Genomic DNA, 22269 nt, shown 5'->3' with positions numbered 1-22269 from the left:
TCACCCCGAGCTCCACCACGCCCAGTTCACGTCACTCTCCCCAATCATTCTCTCCCCCTCTTCAACGCCACCGCTCCATTTCCTCACTCCTTCCTTCTCACACTCCTTTTCTTCCTCCACCCATCGCTTTCCCAAGCCCGGCTCCACCACATCCGTGATTGTTGATCTCCCTCGTTCCCCTTTCCCGAGGTGGGCCACTGCCTCGACATCATACCAGGCCGAGAGAGGCGGGTCCCAGGCCGACACACAGACGAGTCCAGGCAGCCGACAAGCCGAACTCCTGCGAACTCGGGGCTCCCGCCGCCATCGCCCAGCGACTGGCGCCGCGCGCATGTGCACCAACAAAAGGCGACCCGCAGGCGCGAGGGACTCCAGAGGCACGTGTCAGAATATTGACGCTCACTCTTTTCAACGGTCCTGATCACTCCGCTCTCACCTCAGACTATTGCAATTGGTAGCGGAATGAGTGGGGAATTTGCTGCAGGACCGAAGTGCAGCGATGAGGCAGCGTCCGTCGCAGCTGGATGACGCACGGGAGGGTCGGCGAGAGTGGGGTCCGGAGGCCGCAACCCAGGCCGCCGGTTGAATGTAAGTGGGGCGAGAAGGGGAGTAGCACCGGACCATTCTTCCTCCTGCGCTGACTTCGTCTTGCAGGAGGGACTCAGTATCGTCCATATTGCGGTGAACTGAGATTCACTGGTGATGGCGAACTCTGCCCCCACCTACCCATATGTGACCCCGGTTTCCCGCCTCAACCCCGAGCCGACTCAGGGTGCAAAGTGTAGGATCTTACCCTCTGCCATAAGCTAATAAAAGCGTGTGATCCCTTCCCAGTTGTGAGAAACAGAAGTACCTTCACAGAATTTGCTCGAGACAAAAATTGAGAACAAAGAACTTTTATTCTATTACAACAATGCAAAGTTGGGTGCTTCCCCTTACCCTGGGAATACACACAGATACTGGGGCTGACCCAACTTTTATACATTTCATTTCAGTACAGAGATACCTTCCCCCCAACATTCTTCTGCCTCCTGGATTGGTTTAGCATTAGGTAATTCTGCCCACGTGGATTCTAACTTCTTATCAGTTTATGTGTCTTCCTGCAAACTTGTTAGCCAGAGAAGTATCATGTCTTTGTTCTTCACTCATTAATCAATCCCTAAGACTTGCTAAAGCTATCTACTTGTTATCCTGTTTTGAAGATCCTTAGTTTATTACACTTTTACAACCCTTCCTCTCATTCCAGCATCCCTTCACCCTGATTTAACCCATAATACTTCATCTCTAATGAGCACTTGCTTGACTCCTCACATTCCAGTATCCCTTCACCTTAAGTTAACCCATAATACTTTATTCTTAATTGGCACTTGCTTCCAGTATCTCTGGACTCCTAACATTCCAGTATCCCTCACACAGTTGTAAGAGCTTTTATTCGTGCCACAAATATATAATGGAAAAACAATATTCTGCTTATTCTTTAAAGAAGGGCTAATGCCGAAAACGCAGTCAATATATCTTTGTCTCCTATAAACGCTGAAAAGACCGGCTGAATTCTGTTATCTTTCTATATGCCTATTGGTGTTATAATGCTGGGCTCGATAGCGTCTTCACACATATCTACTGTGTGCTGTGGGGAGCCTTACTAGATTTGTATTAAACAATGATTGAAGCACCACGTCTCCAGGTGCAGTACATCTCTTTTTAAAAAATTTTTTTCAAGATTTATAGATATAAAATGTACTGTGGTCAACTGTGTCACTCATGTGTCAAATCAGCGCCCATAGTTGCAGCCCCCGCAGAATCAGGGTGTTCTGGTGGCTGGGGTGGGCGCAAAGAACCCTGGGAGGTGTGTAACTTCAGAGGTCGGGTGATTATGATAGTGCACCAACTCATTATTTTAACTCCTGCGAAGATTCCAATAATCAGTTCTATTGGTTCAGCTCACAGACAACTTCTACTGTGCTTTATTCACTGCACCACTCGCTACTATATATGTATCTTTTTTTTTAACAAAACAAAACACAGGGGGCATGCCACGTGATGATGTGGGGTTAGACTTGGAATCCCTTCTCTCTCCGGAAAAGTTCCAAAAAAAGGTTGAAGTGGTGGGAAAAAAAAGAAGGAAAAGCTGTCACAAGACCCAATAAACACGACAAGATGTCACCAAAGGTAAAACTGCTGTTACTTCACAAGAAATCAAACAAGAAAAAGAGACAGATAAAGAAGAGAGGCCTGCATTGAAGGAGGATCTTGGAGCTGTCCAGAAGGTAGGAGCCTGTGGAGACAAGCTTGGACCTGGGGTGTCCTCCGACAATGGCCGCCTGCCACGGGAGAAGAGACTCTGCGCATGCGCAACCCCAGTGATCAGGATGAAAATCAAGAAGAACAAGAATTATACCTAGAACAAAGAGTTTCAGCTAAAAAAATCAGAAAAAAAATGAAAGAGACTTGTATATCTACAACTGAAATGAAGAAATATATGGATACTTTTCAACAATCAATTAACCTCGGAAGTTAAAAAGTGTAGTAAGGCAAGTGGATAAAAAATTAAAGGGAATGAATTTGAAATTCAAAATGTTAAAGAACAGATGAAAAAGATTCATGCTGAAGCAGCTGCAACAAAAGATCAACTAATTCAAAAAATTGACATTATAGTCAATTTCAGTGGCAGAAATAATATAAAAATTGTTGGGCTTAAAAAAGGTGATGAAGGTAAGGATATGAAGAGCTTTTTGCAACACTGAATTCCACAATCTTTGGGGGTAACCAAATTTCAAGGAGACGTTGAAATTGAAAGAGGTCATAGAGCATTACGACCGAAACCGCAACTAGATCAAAAGCCACGACCAATACTGGTCAATTTACTTTGTTATTAAGTGCGATTTTAAAAAAAAAAAAGAAAAAGAAAAAAATCTTGAACTGGCAGTGAAACAAGTGAAAGAAAGACAATCACCATTAATTTATAATGGAAATAAAATCTTCTTTTACCCTGATATATGTTTTGATTTTGTGGGAAAAAAAAGAAAAGAATTCAATGCTGTTAAAAATGTGTTATGGAAGAAAGGTTATGCTTTTGTTTTTAAGTATCCGGCAGTATTGAAAGTTTTTGTTCCAGCAGGAAAAAATAGATTTTTTACAGAACTCAATAAGGCAAAGATATTTACAGATTCATCACCTGAGAGAGACAAGAGGGAAGTGATGGTTAAAGTGAGAGATGATGCAGAAGGATTACAGCTGATTATAGAGAAGGAAAGAGTTAATGTTTTTAAAATAGTTTATTTTTGAAAGAGAGAGAATTTTAGATGCTGGAGTGTCAATGTTGATTATGATAACGAATTTATTGTCACACTCATTGCACAATTTACATATGCAATGGAATTCATACTTTTTTCTACAATTTTCTCAATTCTGATTACTTTAATTGAATAGACTAGTCATTGTTTGTCCAATTCAAACATTGTATGCAAAGAGTCCAGAGCTGTTTAAGACTCTCAATAATATCTATCAGTGGTGTTCAAAAATCCATAGAACGCTACAGCACAGAAAATAGGCCATTCATCCCTTCTAGTCTGTGCTGACCATTGTTCAGCTAGTCCCAATAACCTAGTCCCAATAACCTACTCCCATTCTATAACTCTTCAGATTCTCCCATCCATGTATCTATCCAATTTATTCTTAAGTCTCAAGCCCACACCCACCACATCAGATGGGAGCTCATTCCACACTCTCACCACTCTCTGAGTGAAGAAGTTCCCCCTAATGTATCCCCTAAACCTTTCACCCTAAAACCATGTCCTCTCGTATTTAACTCTCCTAAGTGGAAAGAGCCTATTTGCAATTACTTTGGCTATAACCCTCATCATTTTGAAAACCTTTACCAAATCTCCCCTTATACTTCATTCCAAGGAATAAACTCCTAACCTGTTGAATTTTCCCTGTAACTCAACTCCTGAAGACCCAGAAATATCTTAGTAAATCTCTGCATTCTTTCAATCTTATTGAGCTGTTTCCTGTAGTTAGGCAACCAGAACTGCACACAATATTCCAAATTTGGCCTCACCAATGTCTTAAATAATTTCAACATAACATCCCAACTCCTATACTCAATTCTTCGATTTATAAAGGCTAAGATGCCAAAAGCTTTCTTTACCACCTTGTCCACTTGCGACGCTACCTTCAAGGAACAATGTACCTGTATCCCCAGTTCTTTTTGTTCCTCTGTATTCCTCAATGCCCTGCCATTTACAGTGTACATCCTTTCTTGATTTGTTCTTCCAAAATGCAATATCTCACACATGTCTGCATTAAACTCCATCATCCATTTACTGGCCCTTTCTCCCAGTTGGTCCAGATCCCTCTGCAAGCTTTGATAATCTTCCTCACTGTCCACTACGCCTCCTATCTTTGTATCAGCAGCAAAATTGATGATCCAATTTACCATGTTATTACCAAGATCATTGATAGACAACAAACAATAGTCCCATCACAGATCCCTGAGGCACACCACTCATCACAGGCCTCCAATCTGAGAGCAACCATCCACTACCACTCTCCGCTTTCTCCCACACAGCCAATTTGGAATCCAGTTTACAACCACTCTATGGATAGCTAGTGTCTTAACCTTCTGAACAAACCTCGAATGTGGGACCTTGTTGAAGGCCTTACTAAAGCCACAAAATGTTTGTATCCACAATATTAAGGCCATAGCCTCATCATTGTCATATAGTGACATTTGCTTAGTAGAAATTGGCTACGAAAGTTCCTGCTTAAGCATAGACCACATTGCTATGAAGTTATGCATCCTAATGTTTTGAATGATATTTTAGTGCAATTTATTTTCTTTCACAGAGCATAATCACAGTTATTGGTGACTAATGTGAGGATGAGACCCCAGCTCCTGACGTGGGATGTAAAAGGCACTCTGCTCCGAGTGCGCCACTCAGTTGGTGAGCTGTACTCCTCAGAGGCCAAGCTTCACGGAGTCCGTCTGGATGCCAAAACTCTTGACAGATCATACCCAGCTGCTTTTCAAATGCAGGATAAGTTGTTCCCCAACTATGGCCAAGGTCAGGGTCTGACTTCCCAGCAGTGGTGGATGGATGTGGTCAAAAAGACCTTCTGTCTCTGCGGAGTCAGAGATGAGCAGGTATTATCCCCATTGGCAGAGAGCCTTTATCGCCAGTTCTGCAGTGCTGGTAACTGGGAGGTGTTTGATGATGTGAAGGAAACCCTGACACATTGCAAGAAGCTGGGCATCAACATGGCAGTGATTTCCAACTTTGATCGACGTCTGAAACACATTTTGGCCAATTGTAACCTACAGCAGTATTTTCAGTTTGTGTTGACATCAGAAGATGTTGGAATCGCCAAGCCAGATCAGCGGATCTTCAATGCAGCTCTGGAACTTGCACGAGTGGAGCCCAAGCAGGCAGTACACATTGGAGATGATGTGTGGATGGATTATCTGGCAGCCAGGGCTATTGGAATGGAAAGCTACTTGATCTGCAGAGGACAAGAGGAACCCTCTGGAGCAAAGGGCCTGCTCCCTAAGGCCCACATCCTTCACTCCTTGCAGCAGTTGTGTGGTCTCATTAAATGAATACGTAGCAGTGAATAATGTGCATATCCAAAGTTGCATTATGACCATTGGTTGATCAATTTGTGATATTCAGAATTGTGACTGTTGTTGAAAGATTTTTAGGATTCGCTTATTGACAGAATTACAGCAATTACCTTCAGAAAAGAATCTGTGTTCCACCTCATCAAAATTCACTGAGGTGTTATGGGTTTCTTATTGCATTTGATGTGCAGTTCAAAAGTCACATAATTGGGGAAATGCCCAGTTAATCTACATATAAAAGTCTTTTGGAGGAATCTTTGTCGGGGCTCTTCAAATAATATTGGAAATGTGCATTCTCCTGAGCTAATAAGGTGGAATTCACCACACCAGTTGTAAAAAAAATAAAAAAATAAAAAAAATTCAGAAGTACCAGTAAATAACAAAGTTATTTTCTCTGGAGCGTAGAAGATTGAGAGGGGACTTGATAGAGGTATTTAAGATTTTAAAAGGGACAGACAGAGTAAATGTGGATAGGCTTTTTCAATTAAGAAAGGGGGAGATTCAAACTAGAGGACATGGTTTAAGATTGAAGGGGGAAAATTATAAGGGGAACATGAGGGGAAATTTCTTTACACAGAGGGTAGTGGGGATGTGGAATGAGCTTCCGGCAGACGTGGTCGAGGCGGGATCATTGGTTACATTTAAGGAAAGACTGGATCGTTACATGGATAGGAGGGGACTAGAGGGGTATGGACCGGGTGCTGGTCAGTGGGACTAGGAGAGTGGGGATTTGCTACGGCATGGACTAGTAGGGCCAAACTGGCCTGTTCTGTGCTGTAAGTGGTTATATGGTTATATTAAAAATAAACATGGGGGGAGGGGGCACTAGAGAGTGGTTGATGGAGTAAGTCACAACATATAGACCTTCTGCAAAATTGTATTATTTAACAGCAATCCAGGCAGTGTCCAACCATTTGGTTATAGTTCGCAATGGTTTGAAGTAATGGGAGAATTTTGAAGTGTTGAAATACCTAACAAGAAGGCTAAAAGTAGAGACAGCGTGCAGCAGGCCCAGAGGCCTACCCAGCAGACTGAACCCTCAGCCTTGCCTAATTCTGTCTCCTCGGGCTGCTCACTGTCAGACCAGGAAGAACGAGTAACTGTCTTTGAGTGGCTAAAGCTAGCAAAGCTGACTGAACTTTGTAAATAAATTGTAGAGACTATTAAAATGGAGATAAGAATACGTATTGGAGAAGATATGGCTTTCCTTAAGTTGGGGCCATAGACTATAAAAATGCAATTTGTGCCAGAAAAGCATCCACAGGCACCAGAATGAAAGAAATTAAAGATGCTGTTGGAAAGATAGAATGTTCAATTTCTGGGTGTTCCAATGACAGCTCAATGCAAAAGAAAATTAGTTCCTTCCCGGTTGCTGTCTGTGGTCTGGAGCTGCTCCAGTCCCAGGGTGTCAGGGATCCCCACCCAACCAGGCGATTTGATGCGTCCTGTACCTGCACCGAAATTTTTTTAAAATATAAAACAAACTCTTCGCCGATTCCCTTTGCTCAATGCAAAAGAAAGTTGAAACTCTCACCACCGATATGATAAAGTTGGAAAACAGATGTGAGAATTTGGAAGCAAAGTCTGGGAGAAATAACATCAGGATAGTGGGGGTTCCCAAAGAAACCGACAACATGAGTAAAAACAGTGTCTGCTTTATTAAAAAGGTGTTCAGACTGGATAAAGAGTCACTTTCAGCTGGATCCAGGGAGTGCCCACAGGCCATAGTGGCCAAACTACACTATTATACTGATTGGGTGGATGTCCAAAGCTGTGCCAGAAAATGCTGCGAGGTAAAACTGAAGGTGATGACTATCTCAGTTTTCCATGATCTTGCTGCAGAAGTGGTCCGAGTCCAGGTGGAAACTGCGTATCCTGCAGGGGTCTGATACAAGTTAATCTATCCAGCCCAACTATGGATAATTTACGATGATAAGGTGAAGGATTTTTTTTCTCAGCTGAAGAAGCGAGAGTATATGTCAAGGTGTTTTAAAAAAAAAACTAAAGTGCAAATACGATGGTGCGCTGCCACTTGTTGGGCATTCTTCTCACAAGATAAAGGAACAGATGTAAACCATTCAGCCTATCATGTCTGCTCCGCCACTCCATCATGGGCTAAACCATTCTCACATCTAGTTCCAATTTCCAGCCTTTTCTCCATATCCCTTAATACCCTGACTAATTAGATATCTATCAATCTCCTCCTTAAAACTCCTCCAATAATCGGGCCTCCATAGCTGTATGTAGCAACAACCACAAATCCACGACCTGCTAGCTAAAGAAATTTCTCCTCATCTCTGTTTTAAATGGGTACCCTCTAATTCTAAGATTGTGCACTCTTGTCCTGGACTCACCCACAAAGGGAAACATCTTATTCACATCTACTGTGTCCAATCCTTTCAGTATCCAAAATGTTTCTACGAGATCCCCGCTCATTCTTCTATACTCCAATGAATACAGTCAGAGAGCTGATAAACACTCCTCATGTTAACATTTGCATTCCAGGAATCATCCTTGTAAATCTCTGAACTCTCCAATATCAGTGCATCCCTTATAAAAATAAGGGCCAAAAACTACACACAGTACTCCAAATGAGGTCTCACCAGTACCCCACAGAGCCTCATCAACACCTCTTTACTCTTATTCCCTATTCTTCTTTTTTGAATTTTTATTTATGATTTTCCAAACTTAAATAATCATCAACTTGATCAGTGTCAATGTTAAGAGTGTCAGCATGGAATACAATTTACAATTATCAATTCTATACAATGTTTTCTGCAGAGTTCAAGATCTACTCCCCCTCCCCAACACTTAACTAACCACAGTTACACATGACATTGAAGACACTCACAACAAAGGTGTGAAACATATATCAGGGTTTTATGGGTTTGTCAAGGCATGGTGACCAGAGCTCAGGCTGCTATCTTTTCTTGACTTTACCTAGTTGAGATGGAATGGAGCCCCCCCCACCATTGAGGAATGGATGGGGAAGGTAGGGCACTACCTATGATGGTCCATACTATAGTCGCGCTTCTATGGAATTTAAGTATGGTTACCAATTTTTTTTAATTGTCATCCTTTTTTCTTAAGTTGTCAGTAACTTTCTCCAGGAAAACAGCTTTCCATTTCTATTTTCCAGATAACCGCTATGCACTTCCTGGCCACTGCCAATGGGATCATTATAAATTGAATTTGTAAGTCTTAAGTCCATAATGTTTCCCAACAGGAACAACTCTGGATCCTGCGGGAATTCTTTGCCTATAATTTTTCCTTGGACTTGGCCTAGTTCCACCCAAAAGGGCCTCACCTTGGTACATGTTCAGGTTGCATGCACAAAGTTCCTGTTTCAATGTCACATCTGAAGCAATATCTGTTAGATATTAGATGTGTTCAATTTTTGCAGTGTCAGGTACAGCTGATGCAGAAAGTTGTATTACACCAGCCGCACATTAGGGTTAGGGTTGTGCTGTGCTGTGCATTAATTTTTTGGGGGAATTTTTTATTTAATTATGAACCATGTTACAAACATTAAAAAAAATGCATATAATCAAAAAAATGTGGTTTATATATAACATACTGCTCCCCCTACTACTCACCTTCCTCCCATATTAACCCTCCTACCCACCCTATCCCCCAAATACCCAACTAATGTAATCCTCAAGAAGAAGAAAGAAGAAAAGGAGATGTAAACTATAATAATATAATTAACTGCCATGGATTAGAGTAACACCATCAAAGAGTGGCCAGAGAATTCAAAATTTTAAACCCATATAATCCAAATAAGGGCTCCAAGTTTTACAATAACAAAATTATCATGTAATTTATGTTATTTTCTTCCAGTGGAATACAAAATCTTAATTCCATATGCCATCTATGTATACTCAAATCAGTCTCATTTTTCCAAGTAATTACTAAATATTTTCTGGCTACAGCCAATGTTAATCTCAAAAATGTAATTTGAAATCTAGTTAGTCTTAATTTTAAACTCAACTTCTTAATATTACCTAACAAAAATACTGATGGATCCAATGAAAATTTAACTTTAAAATTAACTTCTAAAAATTCTTTAAGTCACTTCCAAAAAAGTTTTATTATTTCACATGGCCAAGTAGAATGTAAAAAAGAACCCACTTCCTTCTGACATCTAAAACATAAATCTGAAGAAATTAGATTATATCTCTTTAATTTTCTGGAGTTAAATATAATTGATATATAAAATAATAAACTAACTGAAATCTCACATTAACAATTTTAATTATACTGTCTTTTTCCCATTTTAACCTGGATTTAAGCAAATCTAATTTAGGCATTTTATTCTGTAATAATGAATACATTTCAGATATAAATCACTTCTTCCCATCATCTGTAAGTAAAATTTGATAATAACAAAAAAAAATTTAGCGATATTTTGTATTTTTCTTTCATAACAATCTTGGACAAATTTATGGGACCCCTTGAGATTTTCCCTTGTGTACCATTTATTTTATTCCATAATTCTATTAAATGTGTCAAAATAGGTGAATTCATACGTAATAACAGAATTCCATTTACAAATAAAATGATTCATCTTTTTCTCACCAATTTGAGATAATTTAATATTTGCCCATACCAATAACTTTTCCAAATCAAATGTTCTATTAATAAATTTTAATTATGCCACTTTATAATAATTTTGGAAGCTGTAAACCTCCTAATTCCTATTTCCAAGTTAATATTTGTAAAGATACCCTTACCACTTTTCCTTCCATAAAAACTTCCTCACAATAGAATTCAAAAAAGATTTTGAGGAACCTTGCAAGGAATAAATTGAAACAAATATTGAATCCTATGAAAAATATTCATCTTAATACAATTAACTCTACCTATTAATCTTATTGGTAATTATTTCCATCGATTCAAATCATTTTTAATTTTATAAAACAACGGTAAATAATTTAATTCATACAAATGATTAAAATTACTATCTACTTTAATACCTAAATATTTAATTTGATTTGACCATTTAAATTTAATTATATGTTTACATGAAGCATAATCCACTTCAACTAATGACATCTCACTTTTTTCCCCCAATTAATTTTATAAACAGATATTTCTCCATACTGTCCAACTATCATGAAACCATTTTTAAAATTCTGAGGTTCTGTTAATTATATCAAAACATTATCTGCAAATAAATTTAAATTCATCAGATTTCACTTTAATACCTTTAGTATTATTATTTTGCCTTATCATCTGAGCCAATGGTTCAATAATTAATGCAAAAAGAGCTGGTGACAAGGGGCAGCCTTGTCTAGTAGATCTTTCCAATGTAAAAGGCAGAGATGTCTGCCATTCATCACAACTGTAGCAAAAGGATTTTTATATAAAGCCTTAATCTAACTAACAAATATTGGTTCAAATTTAAAAATTTCCAATAATTTAAATTAAAAAACTCCATTCTACTCTATCAAATTCTTTTTCAGCATCCAACGATATGACCATTGGTAGGTTGGATTATTCCCAAGAAATATGGATCAAAGAAATAAATTTCACAATATTATCTGCAGAAAAATGATTTTTAATAAATTTAGCCTGGTCCATATGAATCAAACCTGGTAAATATTTTGCCAATCTATTTGCTAGAACCTTCATTACAATTTTATAATCAATATTTAACAACTAAATAGGTCTATAAGATCCAGTTTTCAAAGGATCTCAAAACTTTTTAAGAATAACTAATAATTGCCTGAGAAAAAGAATCCAGAAAAGAGTGAATCTGTTGCTTGTTTCAATATTTCCATCAATAAAGGAATTCATAAATCTTGAAATTTTTTATAAAACTCAGAAGTAAAACATCTTCAGCTGGAGACTTCCCATTAGACACAGATTGAAGTGCTTCTATAATCTCACTACAAGTAAAGGGAGCATCCAATTCATTAATATCCCGACTACTCAAAGAAGGTAAATGAAGGTCAGATTTTAAAAATTCAATTTTAACTTCATCTTTATCTGATTCAGAAGTATATAATTTCACATAAAATTCCCTAAATGCATTATTTATCTCCTGAAGTTTATATGTAATCATTGAATCCTTTCTAATAGCATTTATTGTTCTTGAAACCTGTTCCATCTTTAATTGCCAAGCTAAAACCTTATGGGCGCTTTCCCCTAATTCATATCTTTTAGTTCTCTGTAACAACTTCACAGTTATAAGTTTGTAATTAATTATATTGTAATATTGTATTAATCAAATGTACTTTTGTTAGTCTCCATTGAGTTCTGTTGTAAATCATTCTCTAAAATTTCTATCTTCCAATTTTTTACTTCTAAAGAATATTGTTTCTTAATTTTAGATGTAAAGCTAATAATTTGACCTCTTAAATATGCCTTCAAGGTGTTCCCATAAAACAAACACTATTAATTAAATCTATTTATTTTCAAAAATTGCTGTATTTGATCCCTTATAAAATTACAAAATTCAGCATTTTTAACAATAAAGAATTAAATCTCCATCAATATGTAATATCAACCTTTTCTGAACCTGTACATGTTATTAATAAAATAGAATAATCTGACAATGTTCTACTCTTATATTCATCACATATAACACGACTTTGTAATTGTGCCGATATTAAAAATAAATCTATTCTAAAATACGAATCATGTTAAAATGAATAAAACAAAAAATCTTTCTCTTTAGGATTTAATACCTTCCATATATTGACTAATTTAATTTCATTAACATTAACAACTGTTTTGCTATTTTAGTCCTAATTACTGTTTTTGGAAATTTATCCAATAATGGGTCTAAACAACAATTAAAGTCACCCCCAATCATAACTTTTTCATATGCCTGAGTCAAATTAAGAAAAAAATCTAACATAAATTTCTCATCCTCCATGTTAGGAGCATAGATATTCATTAAAGACCATGATTCTGAATAAATTTTACATTTACAACTAAAAGTCTACAACTGATTCATTTACTGATTCAAACTTAAATGATAATTTCTTATTAATCAAAATAGTGACGCCTCTTGCTTTAGAATTAAAAGAAGCTACAACATGACCAGCCCAATCTCTTTTTAGTTTCTAATGTGCCTTCTTTTTTTTAAACTTTATTTAAAACTTTTAAAAATAATATAGAAGCATTACATAAAACTAAATACAATAAACAAATCATCAAACAACCCTCCCTTCCCCCCTTCAGCCAGCCCCACAAGGGGAGCCAAAAAATTATTTCTGATAATTACAATTAAAAACAATACAACATTTAAGATATTTCTAAGCCTATACATTCCAAATAAGGTGACCACATTTGAACAAAGAAAGAATAATTATCACGTAAATTATATGTTATTTTTTCCATATAAAATAAGATCTCAATTCATTATGCCAACAAACTATATTAATCTCTACATTATCTTTCCAAGTAATCGCTACACACTTCCATACCACTGATAATGCTAAACGGACAAAACCTATCTGAAACTTGTCCAACCCCAAACCAGAAAAAGAAACCATATAACCCAACAAAAAAATCTCTGGGTCTAATGGTAATTTAATTTTAAATAATTTCTCTAAAAATACCCTAATTTTTTCCCAAAATGGTCATACCTTATCACAAGACCAAACTACTTGAAGAAAAGTTCCAATATTCAACCCACATCTAAAACACATCCAAATTACTAAATCCATATTTTTTCAATTTCTCAGGGGTCAAATACAACTGATGCAAAAAATTATAATTAACCAAACCATACCTTACATTGGTCAATTTAATTAACCCTTCATGACACATAACCTCCCAATCCTCCTGAGGTATATCATAAGTTAAATCACTTTCCCATTTATTTCTAGATTTCTCCAAATTCAATTTATCCGTACTCTCTTGTAACAACTTATACATATCTGAAATAAAACCCATTCTTAGTACAGAGGAAGTCAAAGACTCAAATTTTGTTGACTCAGGTAACTTCATGTCCTTTCCATAATTATCCCTTATCAAATCTCTGTTGATAATACACAAACAAAGAATTTACTAATATTCCAAATTTTTCCCTCAATCGATTAAAAGAAAGGAACTGTCCCTCTTCAAAACAATCTTGAATCACTTTTACACCCTCAATGCCATGCCTTTATATACCTGTTAAACAGTGAAAAAGAAATAAGGTGATTTTGATATAACGGAGTTTGAATTGATAATTTACCCTTCATACCTTTAACAGCATTTCTATTAATTCATATCCTTAGTGAATGCTTTAGTACCGGCATATTATATCTCTGCAACAAACACAAATTTCATTTATATATAAACTGATGAACTTCAGGTTCAAAAATACGCTAATTCCACCTTAGCCCAACTAGGGGGCTGCTTAATATCCATCATTCTGTTAACAAACTTTAACTGTGCAGCGTCATAATAATTTTGAAAATGAGGCAACTGAAGTCCTCCTAACACAAACTTCCACATCAACTTTTGTAAAGCTATTCAAGCTAATTTTCCTTGCCATAAAAATTTCCTCACCACCGTATTCAAATCTTGAAAAAAAAACCTTTGGAAGTAAGCATGGAATTGACTGAAATAAATACTGAATACAATGAAAAATGTTCATTTTAATGCAATTTACTCGACCTATTAATGTTAATGTAAGATCTTTCCATTTAATCAAATCCATTTTAATCTTTTTCAAATGCTGTACATAATTTATATAAAGATTGATAATCCACATCCACAATAACTCCAAAATATTTAATTTTATCAGACCATCTTAATTTTATAATGTGTTTACACGTTTCATAATTCCCCTCCAAAACTGGCAGTATTTCACTCATCCCAGTTTACCTTGCACCCAGATAACACACCAAATTGAACTAAACATTCTTGTAAATACTTCAAAGATTATGCTGGATGTGTCAAATAAATCAATACATCATCAACAAATAGATTAATTTTATATTCATCATTTGCAATTCTTATCCCTTTAATATTATCTTTCTGTCGAATTGCCTGAGCTAATGGTTCAATGACCAACGCAAACAAGGCTGATGACAGTGTTGATCACGTTAATTTAAATGGCAAAGAAGTTTGGCCATTCATCACCACCCTAGCAATTGGATTTTTATATAATGCTTTAACCCAACCAGTAAAAAGAGGGCCGAAGTTAAACTTCTCCAACACCTTAAATTTAAAAAAAATCTGTTCTTAATAAAGCCTGCTTGATCAACATGCACTAATGAGGTAAATATTTAACAAGTCTATTTGCCAATACCTTAGCTATTTATAGTCTACATTTAATAAAGAAATTGGTCGATATGAAGCTACATTCAATGGATCTCTATCTTTCTTTGGAATCACTGTAATTATTGCACTCGAACAAGATTCTGGTAATGACTATTCATCTGTTATTTGCTGAAGCACATCCATAAATATAGGAGACAAATCTTCATAAAACACCTTGTAAAACTCTACTGAAAATCCATCATCACCTGGCGACTTTCCATTTGGCATCTCTTGTACAGCTTCTTTAATTTCAAAATCTGTAAACGGAGATTCCTTGCTCTCCTAAAACCAGTAAATGCAATTTAGGTTAAAAGGATTCAATAGAACTATCATCTTGATTTCCCTCAGAAGTATATAATTTCTGATAAAATGAATAAAATTGATCATTAATATCCTGAGGTTTATAAGTAACTATTGAATTATTTTTAACAGCATTAATAGTTCTCGACATCTGTTCTGTTTTTAATTGCCAAGCTAATACCTTATGAGCCCTCTCACCTAACTTAGCTAATGCTGCTTTCTTATCTTCTGTGGCCTTCTTCTGAAATTATTTTTCCAACTCAGTTATTTGTTTCTCCAAAGCTAAACTTCCCGCCAAATACTGTTTTTTTTACTTTTGTAGATTAACTAATAATTTGACTACGTAAATATGTTTTCAGAGCTTCCCATAAAATAAAATTACTATGTACTGAATTCGTGTTTTCAGTCAAAACAAAGCAATCTGTTCCTTAACAAAAGTAATAAACTCTTGTTTCTTCAATAACATTACATTAAATCTCCACCGATAAGTTGATTGCATAACCTCCAAACCAACACAAGATATTAACAACATAGAATGATCAGATATAATCCTACTCTTATATTCAGCCTGCACAACTCTCGCTTGAAGATGTGCTGAAATCAAAAACAAATCTAGAGAATGTGTCATGTCTAGATGAATAAAAAGAAGTCTTTTTCTGTCGGATTTATTTTCCTCTAAATTTCAACGAAAACCAACAAGGTCGGGTCAGATACAGCAATGAGCTCTCTGAACCCTTCTCCATTAACAATGGCGTGAAGCAAGGCTGTGTTCTTGCACCAACCCTCTTTTCAATCTTCTTCAGCATGATGCTGAACCAAGCCATGAAAGACCCAAACAATGAAGACGCTGTTTACATCCAGTACCGCACGGATGGCAGTCTCTTCAATCTGAGGCGCCTGCACGCTCACACCAAGACACAAGAGAAACTTGTCCGTGAACTACTCTTTGCAGATGATGCCGCTTTAGTTGCCCATTCAGAGCCAGCTCTTCAGCGCTTGACGTCCTGCTTTGCGGAAACTGCCAAAATGTTTGGCCTGGAAGTCAGCCTGAAGAAAACTGAGGTCCTCCATCAGCCAGCTCCCCACCATGACTACCAGCCCTCCCACATCTCCATCGGGCACACAAAACTCAAAACGGTCAACCAGTTTACCTATCTCGGCTGCACCATTTCATCAGATGCAAGGATCGACAATGAGATAGACAACAGACTCGCCAAGGCAAATAGCGCCTTTGGAAGACTACACAAAAGAGTCTGGAAAAACAACCAACTGAAAAACCTCACAAAGATAAGCGTATACAGAGCCGTTGTCATACCCACACTCCTGTTCGGCTCCGAATCATGGGTCATCTACCGGCACCACCTACGGCTCCTAGAACGCTTCCACCAGCGTTGTCTCCGCTCCATCCTCAACATCCATTGGAGCGCTTACACCCCTAACGTTGAAGTACTCGAGATGGCAGAGGTCGACAGCATCGAGTCCACGCTGCTGAAGATCCAGCTGCGCTGGATGGGTCACGTCTCCAGAATGGAGGACCATCGCCTTCCCAAGATCCTGTTATATGGCGAGCTCTCCACTGGCCACCGTGACAGAGGTGCACCAAAGAAAAGGTACAAGGACTGCCTAAAGAAATCTCTTGGTGCCTGCCACATTGACCACCGCCAGTGGGCTGATAACGCCTCAAACCGTGCATCTTGGCGCCTCACAGTTTGGCGGGCAGCAACCTCCTTTGAAGAAGACCGCAGAGCCCACCTCACAAACAAAAGGCAAAGGAGGAAAAACCCAACACCCAACCCCAACCAACCAATTTTCCCTTGCAACCGCTGCAATCGTGTCTGCCTGTCCCGCATCGGACTTGTCAGCCACAAACGAGCCTGCAGCTGACGTGGACTTTTTACCCCCTCCATAAATCTTCGTCCGCGAAGCCAAGCCAAAGAAAAATTTCAACTAAATTCAAATCCTTCATCAAGGATCCCATTTGTACCGCCATCTTTGATTTCCTTGTACTTTTCAGGGACTTACCCAATAGTGGATCCAAAACACAATTAAAATCCCCTCCAGTTAAAATATTTTGATTAGCCTGATTTAATGTTAGAAAAGCCTCAGACATAAATCGTTCATCATCCACATTAGGCACGTAAACATTCAACAATGACCAGGGATCTGCAAAAATTTTACAGTTCACCATCAAAACCCTACCAGCAAACTCTATAAATGATTCCAACTCAAATGGTATTTTCTTACGAATCAAAATCGCCACACCCCGTGCCTAAGAATTAAAAGAAGCAACCACATACCCTACCCAATCTCTCTTCAATTTTAAATGTTCTTTTTCCATCAAATGTGTTTCTTGTAAAAAAGCAATATCAACTTTCAGTTTTTTCATATAAGCCAATACACGCTTACGCTTAATCGTATTATTCAAACCCTGTACATTAAAAGTTGCAAAATTCAAATTAGACATTTCTTTACCTTAAAAATATACAGACTTCACCCTACAACAAAATATCATTCCCCTTGCCAAAAAAATCCTCTAAATAAAATATAATAAAACCCCTTATATATAAAAAACCCCAATAAATTTTTAAAAAGGTTTTATTTCTTCCCCCAAACTACAATAATGTAGTAACTCCCCAAAAATCTGGGTGTGTAAAACCCACTAGTGGCAGATGACTATCAAAAATTTCAGAGCCATCCACCTCCCCCCCCCACCCCAGTCAAACTATTCAGCAATTATTAATCAATCACATTCAACCCAACAATTCCAATCCCAAAGACTGTTCCGAATCTTCAATATCAAGCAGACTCTGTGTCAAATCAGCCTTCTTTCCATTCTTCCCATTCCCGTTCCCATTCAGTTTATCAAATTCCCTCAATCTGGCAATGAGATGAAAATTTCCATAAAAACTTTCAATACAGCAGGATAATGAAAAGCAAATTTATAACCCTTTCTCCACAGCACTTCTTTAGCTAAATTACATTCTCTACACCTCTTAATAATTTCTTGACTCAAATCAACATAAAAAAATACTCTGTTGCCCTGAACCATTAGTGGAATCTGATTATGTCGAGCCTTTTGAACAGCAATCCATAATATCATCTTTCTATCCTGGTATCTCAAACACCGAATCAAAACTGCTCGTGGTGGTTGGCCTGGAAATGATTTCTTCCTCAATGCCCTATGCGCTCGATCCAATTCCAAACTGTCTGGAAAAAATTCACTTCCCAACACATCAGGAATCCACTTTTTAAAAAATTTCACCAGGTCTGAACCTTCAATATCTTCTGGAAGACCTACTATTTTTACATTATTCCTCCGGCCTTGATTTTCCAAAGAGTCAATCTTCATCAACAATTCTCTCTTCTGAATCTCCCATACCATAAAAGAATTTTTCACTTTTTCCATTTTTTTCTTCTATATTTGTTCCTTACAATCATAAAAAGCCTCTTCAATTTTTTTTAAATTATCCTGTACAGTATCCAATGCTTTCAAACATCTATTGACATCAACTTTAACCACATTCATATCATTCTTTACAGATGACATTTCTTCACAAATATTATTCATTTTAACTTTCATTTCCATAAATCCTTGATTTAACAGTGTCAACATATCCATCTGGTGAGCAATCCCTTCCAAAATAGTGAACACAAATTCAAATCCAGGCTCCCTTACTAACCTGGGGCCTACCTTCTTTAGCCACAACCTCCAGGTTAAATTCTTCCTGTCTTGATTCCAATAAGGCAGGACTTCCTTCTCCCTCTTCACCTGCAGTTGTAATAAAACATCCAGTATGGCTGCGGGTCTGCATCCCCATCAACAGAGGGCCGAATTCATCAGCCCGCTGCCGTCCAGGTCCTCATGCAGCCCACACTTTCTCCAGCAACTCCTGGACGCGCATCGCACCGCGCATGCCCAGGAGCACTGTCGACCGTGCAGGTGCATTTTCCGACGCATGCCCCACATCTCCAGGCCACCGAGCGCTGCAGCTGGTTCATGCAACAAACGCCATTTGGCCAACTCACGTGCCCGGCTTCACGGGCGCGTGTACCAGAGTCAGCCAAGCTCAAAGCAGTGCCAGCGCCAACTTGCAACTGCAAAGTAGGCGCTGGTGTTATACTTAGCCGACCGGGAGTGCATTGAGCTTTGGGGATTGCTTCTGATGACTCCGTAGCTTCAACCTGGTGAGTAGGCCTCAATTCTTTGACACTTTTGTAAGGTAACTTCTCTGTAGTTGAGCTTTAGGTTTCTTCACATTTGCAGTCATTTTCATTCTTCACCTTTCAGCCATCTTTAAAAACTATTTTGTAACATTCAAAACTTTTAAATTCGGGTATTAATTAGTTCAATCGGGGAGAGGTGGAACTGCATGTCTTCTTCCTACGCCATCTCGTCACGCCCACCCCCCCCCATGTTTCTTTTCAGTTAAATGTGTTTCTTGCAACAAAGCAATTTCAACTTTTTCTCTTTTTCTCTTAATTGGATTATTGAACCCGGTAACATTAAAAGTAGCAAAATTTAAATTAGTCATCATCTTAATTTATAACATAAATAAACCTCCATGCCCAATGTAGCGGGACTTCAATCCATGATCAATCTACAAAAAAAGATACATCTCCTCAATAGAAAGAAAAACATAGACCTTAATTAAAAAAAAGAAAGCTCATAACAAAAACCCTCCTACCTCCCAAAAAAATACTGTACCACAATACAACCTCCCTCTGAAGTGACCAATGCCACAAAGTGGCCAAAAAGACTTCAGAAGGAGAAGCAAACAAAACCACCTCCCCAAACAGTAAAAAACAATAAATCATTTCAAGTATGATAAGCTTCCTCCAAATCTCTGTTAACTTGATCGTCATCAATATCAATTTCAACCAATTGATGACATTCCCTCTCCTGCATGCTATTCTTCTTCTCTTCTTGAGCTGTTTTCAATTGTTGAGAAAAACCTTCTTGACTTCTGTTTATTATCAGGCAAAGAATTAACAAATGTAAGAGCTTCAGTATCATCACTCAAAAACTGGGATTGAAAATCTCCATTAAAAAAACTGTAAGAATAGCAGGATACCTAAAAGCAAATGTTTATCCTTTCTTCCACAAAACAGCTTTGGCAGAATTAAACTCTTCATGACATTTAATAACAGCTTGACTCAAATCTGCATAGAAGAAAATTCTACTACTATTAACTACCAAAGGACCCTGATTTTTTTTTCTTGCATTTCAAACTGCTACCCGCAAAATCAGTTCTCTCTCTTGGTGACGCAAACACCTGATTAATACAGAACATGGCGGTTGTCCAGGAAAAGGCTTTTTCCTAGCTTTGTCCAATTCTAAACCATTTGGAAAAAATTCCTTTCCCAAAACATCAGGAATCCAATTGCACCAGATCTACCACCTCAAAATCTCCCGGTAACCCAACAATTTTAACATTATTTCTTTGACTCTGATTCTCCAATGAATCATTTTGTTGTATTTCCCATCCAGTAAAGGAACCCTCCATCTGTCCCATCCTTTCTTTACGTTGCTCTACATCATCACAACGATCATGAAAATCCTCTTCAATCTTCTTTACTTTATCCACCAGCTTCACACATTTTGCCACATCAGTCTTAATAGTTAAACATTTTCTCATTCATGCCAGTAAATTGATTATTCAAAGATGAAAAACCTTGGTTCATCTGCTTGGACAAGGTATCTAATTGAACTGCAGAATCTGGATAATGATAAATTTCAATCTTCTCCTGAATGTACTTGGATGAGGGCCTACCTTTATATATCACTGTTTCTTTTTCTGTGCCTGGATAAACATCTTCTTCCTCAGTTCCACCGACAACATCTCCTTCTTACTACGTGGAAATTTATGGCATCTCCACCCATCCGCAGGGTCTGGTCCTCTCCCTCAACGGTCCAGCATCACTGGGCCGTGAGAGATCGGTCCCCTCTGCAGCATGGGCTGAGCTTGATAAAGCTCGTTTTAGTTTCCCCGGCCAGCTCAAAAAACCTTCCTACATCTATCCTATCCATGCCCTTCATAATCCTATATGTTTCTATAAGATCTCCTCTCATTCTTCTGAACTCGAGTGAATACAATCCTAGACGATTTAATCTTTCATCATAAGTCAACCCCTTCATCCCAAGGATCAACCTAGTAAACCTCCTCTGGACCATCTCCAAAGCCAGTATATCCTTTCGCAAATATGGAGACCAGAACTGGACACAGTACTCCAGGTGCGGTCTCACCAGTACCTTATACAGTTGCAACATTACCTCCCTACTCCTGAATTCAATTCCTCTAGCGATGAAGGCCAACATTCCATTTGCAACTTCTGTGTGTTCCCCCTTCAAATCATGGCCTCGATGTCACTGTACTCTAGTAGGGCCATAGTTGGAGTTCATTTGTCCTGCAGAAAAGATCTTATCTGAATGTAGCAGTGGAATGTCTTATTTGATAAATCATACTTATGTCTGAGTTGTTCGAACAACATTAGCTGCCCTGCTCGTAACAGTCTTCTACACATTTCTGACGCCATAACGATGCCAGATGTCCAGGATCTTGTTACCTACCAATCAATTTGGAGTCATGGGAGACAGCCCCACTTTGATATTGGTTAATTTTATTCCAAATGAGGATAATTTGTTTTAGGATAGGGCTGTCTGTTTTCCCAGATTACAGTTTAGTGTCCTCTACTACCTTCTCACCCACCACGTGCAGGTCAATTTGTGCCCAGGGTGGTACATCTCCCCCTTCAAAGAGTGAGGTGATGTATCTTCACTGGGCTGTCCAATAGTATTTCTTGAAGTCTGGCATTCGTAATCTGCCCAGACTGTAATCCCAGGTCAATTCTTCCATGGAGACCCTGGCTACCTTTCCATTCATAGAAATGTTATTATTCGTGAGGGAAAATTATGGAAGAATCCCTGGGGCAACACCACGGCACTGTCTGGAAGAGGTGCTGAAGTCTAGACAACACATTCATTTTAACACAGTTCACCATGCCCACTAAGGTTATGGGCAGGATCATCCACCTTTTTAAGTCCTCCTCAGTTCTCTCAAGCAAGACGATATAATTTAGTTTATATA

At 38.0% G+C, this 22269-nt stretch overlaps 2 protein-coding genes across 3 annotated transcripts in view; one reads left to right on the top strand and one right to left on the bottom strand.

Moving 5' to 3' along the window:
• anapc2 (anaphase promoting complex subunit 2) overlaps nucleotides 1-385 on the bottom strand; it is a 52256-nt gene extending 51871 nt beyond the window's left edge. The window contains exon 1 of one of the 2 annotated variants that reach the window (XM_069934178.1): nucleotides 215-385. In XM_069934178.1, the coding sequence (XP_069790279.1) occupies nucleotides 215-307 (93 nt within the window). In that variant the 5' untranslated portion in view covers nucleotides 308-385. Of the gene's footprint in view, nucleotides 1-101; nucleotides 168-214 lie in introns of those variants that run through there. The other variant, XM_069934181.1, reaches the window with a different exon arrangement.
• On the top strand, nucleotides 73-5989 carry hdhd3 (haloacid dehalogenase-like hydrolase domain containing 3). The gene is made up of 2 exons (XM_069934196.1): nucleotides 73-588; nucleotides 4849-5989. The coding sequence occupies exon 2, from the start codon at nucleotides 4883-4885 to the stop codon at nucleotides 5597-5599; it is 717 nt and encodes a 238-aa protein (XP_069790297.1). The 5' UTR covers nucleotides 73-588; nucleotides 4849-4882; the 3' UTR covers nucleotides 5600-5989.
• The last annotated feature ends 16280 nt before the right edge of the window (nucleotides 5990-22269 follow it).

This window comes from Narcine bancroftii, chromosome 1, assembly GCF_036971445.1.
Source record: "Narcine bancroftii isolate sNarBan1 chromosome 1, sNarBan1.hap1, whole genome shotgun sequence".
Lineage (NCBI taxonomy): Eukaryota > Metazoa > Chordata > Chondrichthyes > Torpediniformes > Narcinidae > Narcine > Narcine bancroftii.
This window is presented reverse-complemented; position numbering and strand designations above follow the sequence as displayed.